General features: G+C 54.8%; 1 protein-coding gene across 5 annotated transcripts in view; it reads right to left on the bottom strand.

The window, feature by feature from the left end:
- Positions 1-19,168, bottom strand: part of TMEM255B (transmembrane protein 255B) — a 37,896-nt gene that overhangs the window by 11,601 nt on the left and 7,127 nt on the right. For 3 of the 5 annotated variants that reach the window (XM_029210384.1, XM_029210380.1, XM_029210379.1), the window contains exons 2-5: positions 14,094-14,236; positions 11,467-11,529; positions 2,933-3,022; positions 194-274 (exon numbers count right to left, since the gene is read on the bottom strand). In XM_029210384.1, coding sequence (XP_029066217.1) covers positions 194-274; positions 2,933-3,022; positions 11,467-11,529; positions 14,094-14,120 — 261 coding nt within the window. In that variant the 5' untranslated portion in view covers positions 14,121-14,236. The remainder of the gene's footprint in view (positions 1-193; positions 275-2,932; positions 3,023-11,466; positions 11,530-14,093; positions 14,237-19,168) is intronic. The other 2 variants (XM_029210381.1, XM_029210383.1) reach the window with 2 other exon arrangements.

A 19,168-nucleotide genomic window follows, 5' to 3' on the forward strand; every position in this document is an offset into this window, starting at 1 on the left:
AAAAGCTCATCGTGAAAGCCGCACAGACGGGGCCGGTGGACTCGGGGCTGCACCACAGGCAGTCGGCAGCTGTGACTCCGGAGTGAAGCACCTCACCGGGCGTGGTGAGCACGACGTGAGGGCGTGCTGGGGACAGAACGTCAGATCTGGACCAGGGACACAGGTTAACAAGCGGGACCAGCGCTGCACTCACCTCCGTCTGGTAGGCGTCGTGCAGGTAGCCGACCCCACTGGAGTAAAACTGGCACCTTCCTGCGGTGAGGGGCCTGGGCTCCTAGAGACCAAGAACCACAGATGGAATGGGACAGCTTTACCCCCATATCAGGAGGGACCGGAGGTGATTTCAGATCTGTCGCCGCAGGCTCTGAGCCCAAAGGAGAGAGGCCAAGGCCAACGGACCCCTCCCAGGAGGAGTACAAAGAGCAGGAAGTACCAGGGCTCATCCCAGAGCAGCTGGGCTCCTGCAGCCAGGAAGCAGGGAAGCAGGCACCCCATCCCTGCCGACCAGGGGACACAGCTCCCTCCATCGGTCAACACAGGGCAGCTGAGGGAGGTGGTCGTGCTCCCGTACAAGTCTCAACAAGGAGACCCCCTGGCTCCTGCCTCTTTCCCTCAAAGCACAGCAATTTTTCCACGAGGGAGGGAGCAAGGTGGGTTTCAGCCTAATCCACTCATCCATCCAACCAGCCAACCATCCACCTGATCACTTACTCATCTATGTATCCATCCTTCTATCCATCCATCCCCCTCCCTCCATGCACCCATCCACTCACCAACCACCGGAGCGTACATTCACCTATGTGCCCATCCAACTATCCATCCGTGGGTCTGTCCCCGACATTCATAGGGCAGATGGCGCCAAACCGTAAGGGCACCCGGGAGGGCCTCCTGGCTCTGGAGCTGGGAAGGGGGCCACTCCAGGCGTCCTGTGCAGCCCTGAAACAAGGCAGGGCCGGTCTCGCTCCTACAGAGGGCCGGGGAGGCTCTTCCACCCGGGAAGCCAGTGCGTTTGAAGGGAGGGCTGAGGGTGCTGAGGCCCGAGAAAGCCGCCCGCAAGGCCGAGACCCCACCTCTGTTGCCCCCAGGAAGGTGGGGCTCCCTGAGGCTGCCTCCCAGACGCGGGACCTCATTCCCCTCTGCTCGGTTGGTTACAGGCAGAAAGGAGGGCCTGGTCCAGACAGAGGCTGAGCCCAGAGGCTGGAATCGACCAGAAGGGCAACACACCGGCGGGCACAGGCTCACAGGCCCCTGAGGATCGGGGTCGTCGTGGATGTTCATGAAGTCTTCCCAGGCCTGGTGGGTGCCAGCCTGCCGGACCCCATCACACCCGACACGTCCACAGTGGGCTGGATGACAGCTCACCTGCCCTGGGGGTGAGGACAACGTAGGGGTCGTCCTCCACACATTTTTCTACCCCAGCTGTTGGCATCTTAAAGCTGTAATCTCGGAAGTGCCGATAGCCAGTTACAAGCTGCAGAAAAGGGCTTTATTTTTTTTATTTATTTATTTTGTTTGCAGTATGCGGGCCTCTCACTGATGTGGCCTCTCCGGTTGCAGAGCACAGGCTCCAGACGCGCAGGCTCAGCGGCCATGGCTCACGGGCCCAGCCGCTCCGCGGCATGTGGGATCCTTCCGGACTGGGGCACGAACCCGTGTCCCCTGCCTCGGCAGGCAGACTCTCAACCACTGCGCCACCAGGGAAGCCCAGAAAAGGGCATTTTTAATTGATTCTCCATAGTTCAACCACAGCCATCTCCCTGCAGCTTCAGGCTATGTGTTTTCAACCTGGAAACTCAGCCCCTCTGTTCACTTCCAAGTCCCTGACTGGCAGGCCAGCTTTGGCGGGACAGCCGATCCTGGGCACACTGGCCACATGCAGCTAGAGAAAGCTGAAAACCCATCTAAGGAAGAAAGAAAGAAAAGCACAGGGACGTGGGGACTGAGCTCCACACCCTACACCCCGGACAGGGGGTGCTCGTCACACCTGAGGCTCGAGGGAGGCTGCGGGAATCAACCGTACTTTAGTTGTAAAACCTGACTGGTTTTAGTTGTAAAACCTGACTGGGAGGGTGAAACTGCGCCTTCCTTGGCCCTTCGCCTCTCCTGGAGAGGAATCGGTAAGGATTCCCAGGGCCAGCACTCTGTAAGCCTTTTATTTGGAAATAATTTCAAACTGACCGAATAGTCCCAAGAAGAGCGACTGTAAAGCTTAGCCTAACGTTACCACCAGGGCCGGCACTTTTTATAACCTAAGAAACTTCATAAGCATAAAACCACTCAGAGTTCAATGTTAATTGACGTGAACGAGCGCACGTAAAGCCCTGAGCTCGTGTCGCATTCCCACCTGACAGGACCCGTTGGGGCCGCAGAGAAATGCCAGTGGGTCCTTCCCGGCCCGGACGGGGCGCCAGGTCAGGGTTGGTGGACAGAGCAGCAGCGCCCGGCCCTTCCTTCTGAGCAGGTCCTGGCCACCGCCCCACGGTTCCAAAGCATGAGTGTCTGACGTGGCGTGTCCTCCCCCCGCTTCCCCACCGTTAGGATGACAGAGGCAGAGGGACCTCATGGGCACAGCGTCCAGTGAGGAGGTCCCAACACACGTATTTGAGCAAAAAGCCTGGGAAGTCGTGGGGCACTGGCTCTGGGACATCTTTCATCTTACTGATTAAAGAGGGGCCTGAGAAGTGTTAGTGGGAAGTTGAGGACTTTGGTTCTAATGATGTGATGGCTGAGGTAGGGGGTGCATGTTGGGTCAGTTTTGGAGGAAACGAGGGGAGGGACAGGAGAAAAGACTGCGATTGGCCAGCACAATCTGTATTCGTCAGACTGTGAAGGTCACCGAGCTGCGTCCTGCAAGAGGAAGTTGAACTTCTGAATATTTCTTAAACCCACAGAGCAACTGAGAACAGAATGAGGGAGACTGGGAAGAACTCACGATGTGCCGTGCAGCGAACACGCCGTCCACGATGGCACAGCAGAAGGCGGCCACCACGCCGAAGCTGACGAACACGATGGCTGCCACCAGCTGGAAGCAGAGACAGGAGAGGCTCAGTCTCATCAGAAATCTTCCCCGAGCGCCCACCCACTCGAGGCCCCCTGCCCCGACCCCCGAAGTTGCTCTGCAGGGTCCTCACTTCCCACCACGGCCTCTCCAGAAACCCTCCACGACGGCCGGGGCGGCGCCCCAGGCCGGATCCCACTAAGCAAGACCCGTCCTGGTTGCCTTGTTTATTTCACAGGGTCAGAGGCAGGAGCTCTTGGATGGGGAGCTGTGGTCCCCCCACACGGCCTTGTGGGTAATGGTGGGCCTCCCAGGGTATTTAAACAGTTTGCAATCTCTTGCTTTTACAGACTCTGCTACAAAGACCCTAATTACATTCTACATAAAAGTCTGGGCTCACACATGCGTGTTTCTGCAGGACCATCTCCTGGAACACAAATGGAGCTACACTTGCCAGCAGGACAAGGTAGGGGGTCTCTGCACGTCAGAATCTGAGGGGGCATGTGTTTCGCTCCCACGGCCCACGGCCAGACACCCACCCCCTGATGTCCCAAAGGACACAGGGCTCGCTGCTCGTTTCTCGGTTCTGCCATCTGACGGCAGAAAAAGCCTCGCTGCCACTCCATGTGCATTTCTCTGTTATTATCAAGGCTGTGAACCTGTTCTTACATCTGTTGGCGATTTCTTTAAATCTTTTTCTCTCTCTCGGGGAACAATTTCAGGTTTACCAAAACAGACAGCAAAAGTGGTACCAAAATTCCTGTACGTCCTGCCACTGGCGACACCGAGTGTCCCCCCTGCCAACCACGGCAGGACCCCCGTGGCAGCCACGAGCCGCGCGTCAGTGCATTCACTCCATCCTAGAAGGTGTGTAAGGTAACCGGGATTTCCAGCCCAGACCTTGTGAGCAACAAGCTGCAAGCTAGAGCACGACGCACGCGTGCAGGTCGTCTGCCTCCAGCCTGGAGAACACGGCCAGAAGCTGCCTCCCACCACCCGCATTCCTTGGTTGCCTCTTTCTCCGTGGCCGAGTCAGGCTCTGGGGTTACTGACCTGCACGGCCTCACCCTCCCACCCTCGTCAGCCTGAGGGATTTGTTTCTTCAACAAAGCACAGGGATTGGCATGAAACGTGGGCTGGTTTGACAGACTGCAACTTTGATTTCCGTTTTGACGTGAGGCTCCTAGTGGCTACTCAAGGGACGGAATGGGCGGGAGGGCCACACAAGGCTGTCCCAAGGGGGAGGGTGGCCGGGCTCCCTCCTCGCAGCCCACAGGCCTGAGGCCCAGCCCCACATGTTGCTTCCAAGTGAAACCTGTCCCCTGACACCTCACGTCAGAGCTGTCGCCCAGCCTTGTGGGGGTCTCTGCCCTGCTGACCCCTTTGGTCCTGTGTCCCCATCCGGAGAAGGAGCCGTGCGGCTGACCTCTCCATGCGCCGGATCCACGCCCTGAAGGTGCTGTGTGGATGCAGGTGTGACAAGCCCGGCTGCTGCCGTGGGCCCTTCCCCCCATGTGACACTTCTGACAGTAACGGAGAATTGATCAAAAGGGACCTTGGGGACCCCCTGCGGGGAGCCATGCAGAGAACCCTGCCTGTATCTGAACAATGGCAGCGACCTCGCCTTGGGGCTCTGCGGAGCCCCGGTCAGACCCACGTTCCGCCCAGGTGCTCTAGGTCTACGAGGCAGGAGCTGCCCTGAGACACGAGGGGGGGTCCCACCCCAGCAGGGCCTCGATGCCAAGCAGGGAGGCCAGGGGCAGACCCTCCCTCATTTTGGGGGAGGAAGACCGCGTGGTCCCTTTCCGTGAAGTTACTGCACACAAATGCAACGCGGCTGGCTAAAGAGTGGTGGGAAAAATCACTGCAGAAACCACACCGAACCGAGCCTTCCCAGGCTTGTAACTGCCTTGTGACAAACTACAGGAAAACACATAAAAGACTCAGAAGGCACTTTTCCGCTGTCCTGGGAGCCAGGCAGGCCCGCGTCTCCAGCGAATGAAAGGCCTGCGTCTGCTCTGCCTGCCACGTCCTCCCGCTTCCTCCCCGGACCTTCCAGCCGCCCCGGGCTCGCGCCCTTCGCACAGAGACGCTCAGCCCACGGTTCATGCTTCGTAGATGCTGGAGCGCGAGGCCGCCCCGTCTCGTCTTAGCATCGGCCGGAGAGCAGGGCAGCTCCTGTGACTGACCGTGAGGGCCCTGGATGCCGTAGCCCGACGGGAAGGAAGCTGGGCAGAGCTTCCGGCCAGAGGGGCCCAACACAGAGACGCAACCTGAACAACATCGCTTTGGAGCTCCACGTCCTTCAGCATGGGGCACCCATCTCATCCTGACACCCCAGCCGCGTAGGGAGGGAAAGTACCGGTTCTGACCTGGAACTCCCACCCCAGCCTTACGGAGAGGCGACAGCTACAGTCAAGTTCAGACGCAGCCCCGGCCCCTCCCAGACCCCCAAGTAGTTGTGACCTCAGGAAGGGAGGACGACTTTCTGGCACAAAAGCAATGGGAGGGACAAACTGCTCCCCCAGCAAGTGTTCCCCAACACCTGCTTTGTCCCAGACGCTGGGCTGGCACCAGGTCCAGCCGTGCACTCGGTCCGGGATACCTGCTCCTGCAGACAGCCACGGAGCCTGCGGCCTGACACCCCTGGGATGGCACCGTTCCCCCTCCCCACCTCCCTCAGGGTCATTGCCAGTGTCCCTAAGGAGTGGAGCTGTCCCCAGCGACGGGTCTCCTAGGACCAGTGGGTCTGCGGCTAGCCTGGTCACCGGGACCTCGTCAGAAGTGGGTGTCTGCCCAGCCCTGTGTGCTCCAGCACGGGTGCTGGTTCAGGAAGTCCACTAAGAACTGCAGTCGCCTGAGACGCTCCCAGAAGTGGCCCCTGAGGCCCTGTTGCTTCTCTCACCACCAGCGGGTGAGCAAAGCCATCGTCGGACCCGCTGCCCTGGTGAGTCTTCCACGCACCGACTCAACGCCTCAGAGGACGCCCTGCTCCACGCTGGCCACTGGCCGGGTCCGCCCCAACTGTGGCTCGGTCACAGTCTCGGCCGAGAGACGCTCACATCACACCTCCACCGGATTTCATCCAGGTCTCCACAGACAGCACACAACTTGCAAAGTGTCTCCTAGCACACAGAGCTGCCCATAGCTGGGTGTGTAAACGTGTTCTGACTCTGTTTGCACACGTCCCCACGACTTGAACGTCCTCATCAACCTTCAGCTGACTCTGCTCGGCTGCCCTTCCTCCCACTGCCCTGGAAGAAGTAAAAGCCAGAGCTAGCACCACCTCACACGTGGTAAACTTGGCTCTGGGGTGACCGCACGCGTGCTACTGCCCGGGAACCACCAGGGTCCAGTTGATGGCGCTGGGAAAGACATTGGAAGTTCTCTCCTCCAGCGCTTCGGGCTGGAAATAGGAAACCGGCCAGGACGAGCAGCTGCCCCTTGGCCGAGGCCTGCGTGTCCTGGTTTCGGTCACAGCCGCCACGTCCTTTCCAGGCCTCGCTGCCCCTCGAGCAGCCTAGTGGTTTAACAACGTTAGCACAAGGACCCGCTCACGCCCCGAAGGCCCCTCTCTAACACGAGGGCTGCCGGGCCCGACAGATGTTGCAGACAGGGTCTGTCTGTGACTCTAGCAACTAAGGAAGGCACTAGATTAGGGTTGGGACTGTGTCTCCTTGTCCTGTCAGGGTCTCTTCTGGGAGAAGAGCAGCTGTTACTCAGTGGGGGAAGGTCATCTTCAAATCTCCGCTGGGCCCACAGAGTTTACTACATTCCAGCAGGGGAAAGTGATTTTCAAAAACAAACACCAAACAGATAAGGATGTGATAAGAAGGAGGCTGCCTGGAGCCAGATGAAGGTAGAAAGTGGAGGGGAGCAATTAGCCCCGACCACAGGGTCCGGGCAAGAGGCGACGCGGCTAAACCAGGACCGAGGGAAAGTGAGAGCTGTGAACACACACACTGAGGAGAAGGCGGTAACACCTTAGAGAACTAGAAGAGAAGAGCAAACTTAACCCAGGACCAGCAGAAGCAAGGCACTAGGAAACGCTTAAGCAGAGATAAAAGAAACAGAGCAGAAAAGCAGCAAAGGGAATCGAGGTAACTGCAAGTTGGTTCTTTGAAACTATTAACAGAATTGACACGCCTTGTTTGGTGGTTCTCAGCCTTATCTGCCAAGAGCATCCACCTTCCTGTCCCGGCCTGGGGATAGACCTTCCAGCTCTTCTCTGCCTTCACTGCCTCTCCCCTGTCTGCCCCAAGGGGCCCCCAGCTGCATGTACAGGTCGAAGCCCCATGAGTTCAGGGTCTCCCCCACCCCCCAGCCCCAGCCCCCAGCTCAGCACCGGGCAGCTGTTCCAGGAAGCATTCGTTGAAGAAAGAACTGGATGGGTGTGCAGGCCCTTTGGTGGAGCACGGGGTTGGAGGTGGGACAGCGTGTGAACCTGGTCACCACCCTCCCGCCCCTGCCTGCCAGGAACCCCATCACTAGTGGGCCCTCACGGGGAAAGCCCAGCCCCCCCTGCACAGCCTCCACATGGGTCACCGTGGACCTCGCAGGCTTCCTCCCCGATGGCCCTAAGATCCCCCAGCACCCCAATGTCTGCCTGCCCAGCCCTCGAGGCCTTGCTGTCTCAGCCCCGCCCAGCTCAGTCCTGGCGGAGCAGAGGCCAGCTTGGCTTCTACACGGGAAGGTGAAGGGCCGAGGAGACTCCTGTGATGTCAAGACCTGGAGCAGGGGGTGCCGGAGGGCACAGCCAGGACCCCCTAGCACAACACTCGAAGGAGCAGAAGCCCAGCAGACGGAGGCCGGTACCCTAATCCTCTGTAGGAAACGCGCTTCTACCGCTAAGTGACGTCCCATCGGTCCTTCTAGTTCAGGGGGTTTTAAACTATGTTCCGGGAAGATTCCAGTGTATGCGTCTGTGTGTGTATCTCTGTGTGTGTCTGTGTGTCCATGTGTGTGTCTCTTGTGTGCGTGCGCGCGCGTGTGTGTGTATATGTGTGTCTGTGTGTGTCTCTGTGTGTCCGTGTGTGTCTCTTGTGTGCGTGCGTGCGTGTGTCTGTGTGTGTGCGCATGCACGTACATAAGGCTGGGGGTGGGCAGAGGCGGCAGTTAACAAGCTGCTTTAAGCCCTTAACTTCTCCATCCCCGGCCGTGGGGACCAAGCTAGACTGCAGAGCTGTTGGTGAAATCAGGGACTCTGATGTCTGGGCAAGGAGAAAGCAAGAACTCATTCGTCAATGGGAAAATATCAAAAGCTGACTCCGCTGAGGGCATTCTTTGGACATCACTGGAGACTAATGCCATAATGGATAGAGATCGTGGACGAGCCATTTGTAATGATTAGATTCCACCCCTTAGCTTGAGCAGAGTAAAATGTTTACAGACAAAATGATACCATGTCTGGGACTTGCTTCAAAATACCACTCAAGATCGGTCATGAGTCGACATTGGATGAAGTTGGGAGATGGATACAGAGGGTTTATTATACTATTCTGTCCACTTCTGCATATATTTAAATTTTTCTATTGCAAAAACTTAAAATGAAGAGAAAGCAAGGGAAAAGAGAGCGTTCTTACAAACCTAGATGCATCTGAAACAAGCACTGTCTCCAGCTGACGTTTTCTCAGCTTCCTATTGTTTCCTTTGCTGCAACTTGAATGTTTTGACTGACCTCCGTGCTTCAATACAATAAGTAACAACGGCTACTAGTCTCCGAACACCCGTTACGGACCAGCGCGGCAGCATGTTCTCGCGTGCGTTGACTCAGATGCTCAACAATCCTGAATGTGAAGAAACTGAGGCTCACGACAGTCAGGATGACAGACATACTAATGGTTGACACAGGTTTCGGCTCTCACGAATATTAACTTAAATGTTAGATAGTGAAACACGTGTTTATTGTACAAGGTAATTCTGGAGGAATGCTTTCCTGAAAGGGCCGAAATGAGATTCTACGGGCAACACACGCAACCTCAGGCAGAAAGCTCTGGTCTATGGAACCTGGTGGCCCCGTCTTGCCTGGGGTTCAGGGTGGCTTCCTGGGAGGCTGGACCCTGTCTGGGGGCTAGGGTCAGTTCTGGATTTTTATCCTCCCACTCCAAGGCCCACATTTCTTTTGCCAAAGCCAAAGAAATAGAACTCCAGCAACTATTTTGGAAAGGAAGAAGTTACACTATCTCTATTTGTAGGTGACATGACCTCATAGACGGACAATCCTCAGGAATCCACTAAAAAACTTAGAACTAATGAGTGAGACCAACAGGGTTGCAGGATATAAGAGCAACATGCAAAAATCAATTATATTTTGGGTTTTTTCTTTGCGGTACGTGGGCCTCTCACTGTTGTGGCCTCTCCAGTTGCGGAGCACAGGCTCCGGACGCGCAGGCTCAGCGGCCATGGCTCACGGGCCCAGCCGCTCCGCGGCATGTGGGATCTTCCCGGACCGGGGCATGAACCCGCGTCCCCTGCATGGGCAGGCGGACTCTCAACCACTGCGCCACCAGGGAAGCCCCTCAATTGTATTTTTATACATTTGCAATGAACAATCCAAAAATGAAGTTAAGAAAACAATTCCATTCACGGTAGCCTCCAAAAGGATAAAATACTTAGGAATAAATTTAACAAAAGAAGTGCAAAACTTCAACTCTTAAAATGACAAAACATTGTTGAAAGAAGATCTAAAGAGATGGAAAACATCCCCAAGTTCATGGGGCGACACTCCCTCAACTGATCTACAGATTCAATACAATTTCTATCAGAAGCTCACAGATCACAGAACAGACTTGAGAGTCTAAAACTAAACACACACATCTATGGCCAAGTGATTATCAATTAGGGTCTCAAGACCATCCAACGGAAAAAAGGACAGTCTCTTCACCGAATGGTGCCAGGACCACTGGGTAGCCATATGCAAGAGCTTGAATGTGGACCCCTATCTCACACCACATACAAAATCAACTCAAAATGGACCAAAGACTTCAATGTAAGTGATAAAACTCTTAGAAAACATAAGGGTAATCTTCATGACCTTGGAGTTGGCATGAGATTCTTAGAAATGGCACCAAAATCACGAGCAACAAAAGAAAAACTAGATAAATCGGGCTTCATTAAAATTGAAAACTTTTGTGCCTCAAAGGACACCACCAAGAAGGTGAAAAGACAATCCACGGGATGGGCTAAAATCCTGGCAAATCATATATCAGATAAGGGACTTGTGTCTAGAATATATAAAGGACTCTGACAACTCAACAATAAAAAGGCAAGTAACCCGATTTAAAAATGGGCAAAGGACTTGAATAGACATTTCTCAACGACAACCGGAAACAGATATACAAAAAGCCAATCAGCACATGTAAAGAGGCTCAACATCTTTAGTCATCGAGGAAACACAAATCCACGAGGAGACCCCACTTCACACCCAACAGAAGGGCCAGACTAGAAGCAGACGACAGCACACGCTTTCCTCTACGGTAAGTCTACGCGAAACATTTTGAGGAGCTGCCACGCTGCTTTTCAAAGTGGCTGCATCACTTCACATTCCCGCCAGCTGTGTGCAAGTCTCCACCTTCTCCACACCTTCACACACCCGTGAAAGCCCAGGGCAGCCACTGTGATCCTGGTGATACCTCAGGATGATGGCCGGTGCAGGTAGAGGCGGACACGCCGGCACAGTCTGTTACGATGATTTGGAGATGAGACAGAAAGAGCATATGGTCCAACCGCATCCTCCCTGAACCCTCTCAAAAATCAACACTGGCTGGCACAATGATTTGGCAAAATTAACTATTTTGAATTCACTAAGAATTAACTATTCTCATAGCTCTCTTCCCCAAAGCACTGCATCAACACGACAGATTCCAAATTGAAATGATCAGTAAAAGTCAGGTTTGTAACCTGACTGATCACAGTTGGCACTCATACGTCCCACAGACAAACAGTTGTAGACGTGCCCTCTGCAAAGACCTCTGAACCACGGTTCTCCTGGTTTTCCACTGACCCCTTCTCTCTCCTCAGTCTGGGAGAGCCGTCGTCTCACCCCAGATGTAGGAGGAGATGCCAGGCTCCCTGACTCAAGGGCAGACGTTCATACACGCGTGTTTTTGCCTGAACCTTATACACCATGATTTAAACTAAATACCAACATTCCCAACCCACCCCATCCCCTAAACTTTTCTTCCCGTGGCCCAACCTTAGCTGCTAAGACACCGCATGAGGTTGTAGAATGTACCCTACAATCCCAGGGGTGATGCTCACTTAGCTTAAGATGTGAATGGCACCCACTCAACCCTGAGTCCTGGGGTGTACAGTCCACAGCCTGGGAAGCTAGCCACTGACCCTGGGGGTGCTGGATTGGGGCAGGGGCTTTCCCAGGAACACCCACAGCTATAGGGGCAGCACTCCCCACCCCCCGCCGGCATACAGCCCCACGAACCACATTTGAAAGAAACAATGTACATTCTTACCATTTGCTTTCTATTCTCCACCAGGTTGATGCCAATAATTCCTAAGAAAGATCCGAAGCCCAGCTGACACCAAAGAAAAACAAGGGAGAAAGTGCTCGGGTTACACGCCTGGCAGCCTAATGCCCACAGGGAACAGTGACCACCCACCTCAGGACATCCTATCAAAAAGCAAGTCCAGCCATCCCCCCCTCACAGAGCCCGAAGCATTAAGCGGCAGGTAGATTCATGCCCGTTGGGGTGGGCTTCTCGGGATCCATCGAAGCCAGTGATCGGGATAGAAGCTGCTGAAACAGACCTGTCTCATCTTCCGTGTTCAAATGTTTTAACTCCTACGTCAGTTTAACTCTCGATTCCGGGAAATGAGTGTCTCGTGCCCCCCACCCAGACAGGAGAACTTCCTCGTGGTGACCCGTCCTCCACGCCTGGTGGTCAGGGAGAGGCCCATCTGAGAGCTTCTCCTGGGCCGTCGTGGGAGGACGGCTGACCCCTCAGGGAGTATCATAGGAAGCTGGAACCAAGGGTGTTTCCGACACGCACACGGCTGACAGCCCTTAGAAATGAGCTTTTGACTCAGGTGAGCAGGCAGACATGTAGCCTTGGGGCAGGAAGAGGTGGGATGGGGGCTCCAGCCCAGGCAGGAGGGGCACCCAGGGGCTCCTGGGAACCAGTCCACTTGTTCCTCGGCCTGGGTGCAGGTGACGCTGCGACATTGGAGAAGCACCACGACTGTGCTCATCTCACATCACCCGAGTGTGCCCAGGGGTGCTGGCGGCCTCATCCCCCAACACCCGCCTGGGAAGAATTCCTAAGCTTTCCCTCAGCCTGAAGAACAGAGCTCCAGCAACGCCAGGGGAGGCACCGCTCAAAGCAGCCGGTGACAAGCCCCTCTCAGAGGCACAGGGCCGCCCCGAGACCCCGCACTGGAGCCCACCCAGTGGGTGACCCTCAGCTCTGCCCGGCCCGTCGGATTCTGAGTGACCGTGCGAGGCAGAGGCAGCAGCCTGGGGACAGCCGCGTGACTGACTCACACAGCTGTGGCATCTCTAACCATGGTGCCAGATTTAATGCACTAAAAATGAGACCTATTTATGTCCAAGGATGTCTTTACCTGCAAGTATTATATCTATGGAGATGGACGTGAATGCACAGATGTAGTTTTCACCAATAATTTAAGAATTCTCAAGGAGTGAGGAAAGATGAGCATTTTCTTCAAAATATCACAATCTCACTCCAACATAAATGTATTAAAATATATCTATTAAGTCTCACTAAGTTGCATTTTTTTGGATTTGAAAAAATTCCTCTTTCCAAAATGTTGAGGTGTTTACACCTTCTCACCCAGTTTCTTCCTGAGACCCGCCCTTGCTATAAGTCTCAAGGTCGGATGCCATGCGTCCACAGCAGTGACTTTTATCCACATTTTCTTTGAGCAAACCTCATCTGTTATGTCCACTGTTTGCTTTCAGAACCGTTGAGCTGAAGCCAATTTCACTCTGGTTCTCGCCCAGGAGTCAGGTTCTCTACAGAGCGAGGCTCTGAACACACCCAGGATGTTCTGAAGGTGACCTCCAGGTGAAATCCTGAACCAGTGAAGCGTAGAGAACACTGCAAAATCCTACTCAAGATTGACCTTCTCTGCCGGTCACCTGGGGGATGCGTCCTCACAGCCGCCAGCCTCCACATCCCTGGCTCCCCTCCGGTCCAGGACACGGGCTGGGAAGCAGAGTCTCATGGAAGCTCACTGAGAATACTACCTGCACAGACACTATTTATGTAGGTTTACTCAGAAAGTATACACAGGAAGATAATGTAGATTTATAAAGCACAGATAAAATCTAAAAATAAAGAAAAATAAAAAGAGAAAATGAATACTTGTAAAATATTTTCATCCTTGTTAAAATGTTATCAACATCATGACTAACCTGCATAATACCTCTAGTGAGAGTAATGAGATTAAATAAGCTTCATTTGTTAAAATCTTGGTTTAGCACTTTGTGACACAGCCCCTCAGGGCTCTGGTGCATTTGCAGGGCATCGTATCTGATAAAAAGCAATTTCACAGACGCTCCCTGAGTGTGATGCAGACGCTTGGAGCAAATTTTACTGCCAACAAATGGACACAATTCCAGAGTTCGGAAGTCTGGAGGATTCTGGATTTGGGGGCCGCTGTTGCCAGGTCTGGCTGGGCTGTGGGTTTACCTCGTGGGGTTATTGCCCAGAAGCAGAGGTGAGGACCACGTCAGCTCGTTTTCCTGCTGATCCCATGCGGTCCCACGAACGCACCTTCTATCCAGGTTTCGTGGCATCTTTTAAAGCTGAGTCCGGTTTCCGAGGGGTGGTTTGCTTAGCTTGGTCTCACGGGGCTAAAGTCCAGGCGTCACAGGGCTGGTTCTCTGGGGAGACTCTGGGCCAGGGCCTGTCGCACCTCTTGCCTCCGACCCCTCTCCTTCTCCTCCCCCACCTCTCAGGACCCTGTGCCCCACGGGGCCACCTGAGCATGCAGGATAATTGCCCTAAACCTCCACCTCGGGGGGCTGGGGTGGAGCGTGTCAGCAGCATACGGACATCTGTGTCCCCACGGCCCCCAGGCCCCCCGACCGGCAGACCCCAGGGACCGCGCCACTCACAATGATCCCAGGGTAGTAGCCGCCCATGGTCACGTTCTCCGTCCTGGTGGTGGCAGCGAGGCCGACGGTCAGGATGGAGGTGGACACCACCAGCAGAGACCCCACAAACCACAGGGAAGTCTTCTTTCTCCTCGCAAACCCTTCTGGGGGAGGACAAACAAGGAGCCAGCTGGTAAGGGGCTGGGCTTGGGGAAGGGGGCCCAGGACCTCGAGCGCATCCCGGGTCAGCCTGGCTCTCTGCTGCAGCCCCGCTGCTCGCTGGCAGGAGCCTGGGACGTGCTCCCCAGGGACCACCACCGCCTGATTCTTCCCCACCCATCCCCGTGCTTAGAGCGGGACCCCTCGCCACCCCTCCGCCCACCCTGAGGACTCACCGTCGTCTCCTACAGGGCACCCAGACCCCGCCGGTACCCCTGCACGGCCACCCTCCCCTGTGGCCCCCACCGCACCCAGGGGTTTCCAGGCACTGTCACCACCCACACGTCTGGATGATGAGCCCCGTGAGAGTGGGCGGGGGTCCTGCCTCGTTCCCCGCTGCGTCCCTGCCACCTGAGACAGTGCCTGCGCACAGCAGCTTCTCAGTAAACGTCAGGGGGTGGCTGAGCCCTCCCCGTGTTCCAAGTCCCCCGACGGCCTCCGTCCTGGCTTCACCCCACACGGCAGCAGTCACGCTGGCCGCTTAAGGAGCATCTGCTCCGCGCCTGGTCTTACTGAGCACGTTACCTGCATTAACAAGCACCCCTGGGCCTTGCCAAGTCCGTGACCCTGGACCCTGCCCTACTCCAAGACTGCGCAGAGGACCTCTGCACCCTGCCCTGGACCAGGCCGAGCAGGTCCCACACAGAGAGGGGGCACGCGTCTCTCTGCGATGGCCAGCACGTCCACGCTGCTCCATGGGTGCACTTGTGCCCCCGTGTCCACACCGAGCCGTTCCCCGGAGGGCAGGCATCCTGTGTTCTTCCACTCCTGTACCTGGCTCAGCGCCAAACACGCGAGTGATCAAATGGGAAGGGGTGGAAAGAAATTATAAAATTGTGCAGAGCCCGCCGCTGCCCACCTGCACGTCCGTTACCCTCTCCCCTTGTCAACAGGCCCCAATTATTGGATGTGGAAACACGCCAGCTGAAAGATGGCATTTTCCAGCCTCTGCTCCAGCTGGGTGATTATGTTCTCAGCAAATAATCTCCATCTCAACAAGGAATGTTGGGTGGAACCTACAGGAAATCTCTTAAAGGAGCCAGTCCCTTTGCCTTTCTCCCCTTCATCCTTCCCGCTGCCTGGAATGTGAACATAAAGGTGGAGCCCCTGCAGCCATTTTGCACCATGAGGGAACCTTGACAGTAGAAGTCACACACAAAGAGAGGCAGAGCACAAAGACAGCCCTGGGTTGTCCACCTCCAAACTTTTGATTAGGTAACAGAATTAAATCTCTAGACCATAAACCACTATTGTGGATGTCCTGGTATCTGTAGCCAAAGCTAATTTTAACTGTCACAGAACCCAAGAAAGGAAACCTTCCATCACTGGTGCCTTCCTCCCTCAGGCCTTGACTCCTGGATTTTGTGTGAACCGTTCTTCCTCTCGTGTGTCTCAGGGAAGGCAGGGAAGCCTCACTTACAATAACCGTAATTGTAATCATTATTACAGCAGTTCGATCGCAGATACGCCCGTTCCTACGTAGCCGTCAGCAACCGCACAACGGAGGCAGAGACACAGGCCGGGCAGAGGGCGGGACGAGACCCCGCACTGAACACAGCCATGCTGGTGTGTTTCGTTTGTTGGAAGGTTAACCGTCTTCATCCCTGTGACTCCAAAACAAAACAGGACGAGAGAAAATCGTGGTGCTTCTTCCCACACCGAAGCTTTTTAAATTGACGTGTGTGTGTTTGGCGGGGAAGCGGCTGTTCATTTGACCTCAACCACTGTCTCAGATGACCCCGGGCCCCCGGCCCAGACTGTGCCTTTGAAGATTTACACGCCCGTCCGCAGTCTCGTCAGCAAAGTTTAACGGCAGGTCAAGGTCACGCCACCCAAGAAAGGGATTGTCACGCACTCAGAAATAGATTACACACAACTCTGAGTCAACGTGCTCACTCAGAATCACTTGGCCAGCCCGGGAACGCCGCTTCTACCCACTGGTCTGGTGAGGGCGAAGCTCTCAGGAAGGTCACTTCATTTCCTGCGAGGCCCTCACCTCCCTTCACCTGCTCTTTCATTGCTGTTTTCTCGTACTTTTTACTGCAAATATATAAGAACTGTTGAGGGTGAACCATCTATAGGAGTGTCTACAGAAGCACAGCCACAAGTGCTAGGAGACGATTTACACCTTTGGGACCCAGCGGCCCTGGGGTCCCCTTGGTGGGCTTTTCTCTTGTTCACTATTATTCACGGCATCTTACTTGCAAAGTCGTGTGCATGCAGACAGCAATCACTTATTTTTCCCTTGCATGTATTTAGAGCCTGAAACCGAGGATACAAGTACAAGTTGGTTTGCCCCAGAGTCAGAAAGATCAGTGGTTACAGCCGATCTGGGGTGTCTGTAGGGAAACGGGACAGAAATGGCAAAGCCACTTCGAAAATGAGTGCGTGAGAGGAAAAAAGAAGGCTCCCCTCGGGCGACATTCTGCTCTGGGTGATTAACTTTAGAAAGGCGGGTACATTGGGAAAAAATGGACACAAAAGTTGAAAACCACCTTCTTCTATGTTTTGGAAGTTAGTGAAGCTGCTACCATGGAAGTTGATGAGACACTCATGCCAGGGCCATCCAGCAGTCGTGGGGGGTGGCATTGCAACCTCCGCCCGCCCACCCGCCCCTAGGGGTCACCCTTCCCGTGCGCCGCCCGCCCCGCCAGCCCCCGAGCCCCTGCGGATGGACCCAAGGCAGCACCGCCTCCTTATCAGATCTCCTCAACTGTTCTTCCCGAGGTTCCGTCCCCATCTCCGCTGTAAAATGTCTTTTAAGAGCAAGAAGCCTCTTGAAACTAAATTTTCTGGGACTAAGTATTTGAGAAAATTATCAAATGCCCTCCTCCTCAGAGGACTTCTTGCTGTTTTCCCTAATTTAATGCGTTACGCGTTTATTTCTGCTCAGAATAACTAACTGAGGCCCCAGCAACTGCTTCAAACCACAGTTCCGGCCCCTGGGCCTTGTCTCTTAGCTCCTGTGGGCCCGTCTGGAAGACCCCCTGCGGGGATATTCTGGTTCCGAAGGTTCTTGGCTCCGCTTTGACTTGTCCCTTTAGGGCGGTCGCGTGATGAGCGGGGACCTGAGGGGCCCCACCAGACAAACAGCTTTGCTGCGACCTTGTCAAGTCCGTTAGTGACATTCTGACAGGTCACGTCAAACATCTCTTTTGGGACCGTGTAAAGCTTCCTAGGAGCCATTTTCAGTATGACTTCACCAGGCTTTCCCTGTATGACTTTCCCTCTGAAACTTCTCCATGACAAAGATCACAAGATGCAGGCTGTCCTCCTTGTCACGATTCGTACTGCGGGTTCCGAGTTTACTGTGAGGTCTGGAGAGACAGGCAGGTGGGAAAGGGATGCTTCTGAGCGACCTCATCCCAATGACACAGACTGGAATATTTTGATTCCAGGTACAACAGGGGTGACAAAGAGAGGAGTCCCAACCTTCAATAGTCTTTATAAATAGAGGGTTTTGCATAAAAAATAAGACAATGAGAAATAACCTCGAGAAAAGGAGGTAGGGTATCCTTCTAATTGCCGTAAGACATATGCATTTTTAGGTCAAGTTTCGGAGAAAAGGGGGTCCACGCTGAAGGAAAAAAACAGAATTCCCTGAATTGTTCCCTCGACCTTCCTGTCCCATTAGCAGGAGTCCTACTGTGCGTGTTGTTACAACTGAAGCATCCTTAAGGCGATGCCCTGACTCCTAGTTAAAATCTCTACTATTAGGCTTATAGCACTGGTGGCAACTTACACGAACGCTGCCCGAGCTGTCGTGGGGCTGCCAGACCTGCTGAGTGAACGCGCACGGACCCCCGCCCTTTCCGAGCCCTGCAGAGGGAGGACCCTGAGAGCAGGGGCCGTGCGGATCTTGCTTGATGCCGGGTCCCCCAGCCTGTATCTCCTCATGCTGAATGAATGAGGGAACTTCGGTTTCCTGATCTGCAAAGCGCGGGGGTGGGGTGGGGGGGGTATGACAACCCCCTGCTTGCCTGCCTCTTCACTGTGATAAGGATGCAGTGAGAGAACATCCGTGAAATTCCAGATGCGTGTCTATGCGCATAATGGACATGTGGTCATGGGTGGTGCTAACGTTAAGGTGAATCAGCACTTACTCCTACCCGGTGCTCTCCACCTGGGAGCGGAGGGAGGGCGTCTGGGGCTGTGGGCCTGAGGCCAAATCTGCATCTCACCTGCCTGCTCACTGTTCTCCTGACTCCAGCCTGTGCAGAATGTCGCTCCCCAGGAGCCCCACCAGCTCCCTGCACTTGCCACCTCCCCTCCCAGCCTCCCCCCAGCCTCCCCTCCCAGCCCCCCCTCCCCCCCCCCCCAGCCTCCCCTCCCAGCCTCCCCGCAGCCTCCCCTCCCAGCCTCCCCCCAGCCTCCTCCCAGCCTCCTCTCCCAGCCTCCTCCCAGCCTCTGTGGCTCCACGACCAGGTGCAAGGATGGAGCAGACCTAGGGGCTGCCCCCCTCCACACCTTCTCCATTTAGTGGAGCTGAGAAGGGGGCGTCACAAAGACCCGGGTGGGGGCAGTCACCTCGTCACCCCCTCCTTGTCAGGAGGGCCGGGCCTCCCAGAAAGAAGAATGAGCTCATTTAATCATTTCATCTCGACAGCAGCCCTGGGGGCTAAGCAACCGTCCAGGGAAACAGACAAAGGCACAAGGACGTGCCCTGAGCCAACAATTCCCCTTTTATTTTTCTTTTACACAGAACACATCCCCCAAGGGCATGAGTGCAGACACGTAAGGTAGAAAATACCCATAATCCCATCCCAGTTACACTCCTGTTTAGTATTTTTAAATAAAAAACCAACTCTCAGTATTTTTTAAATTTAAAGTTCCTCCTCAGAAGAAAATTCTAAGTCAAAAATGCTATTTTTGAAATC

This window comes from Monodon monoceros, unplaced genomic scaffold (genome assembly GCF_005190385.1).
Source record: "Monodon monoceros isolate NGI ecotype Baffin Bay Population unplaced genomic scaffold, NGI_Narwhal_1 Super_Scaffold_8, whole genome shotgun sequence".
NCBI lineage: Eukaryota > Metazoa > Chordata > Mammalia > Artiodactyla > Monodontidae > Monodon > Monodon monoceros.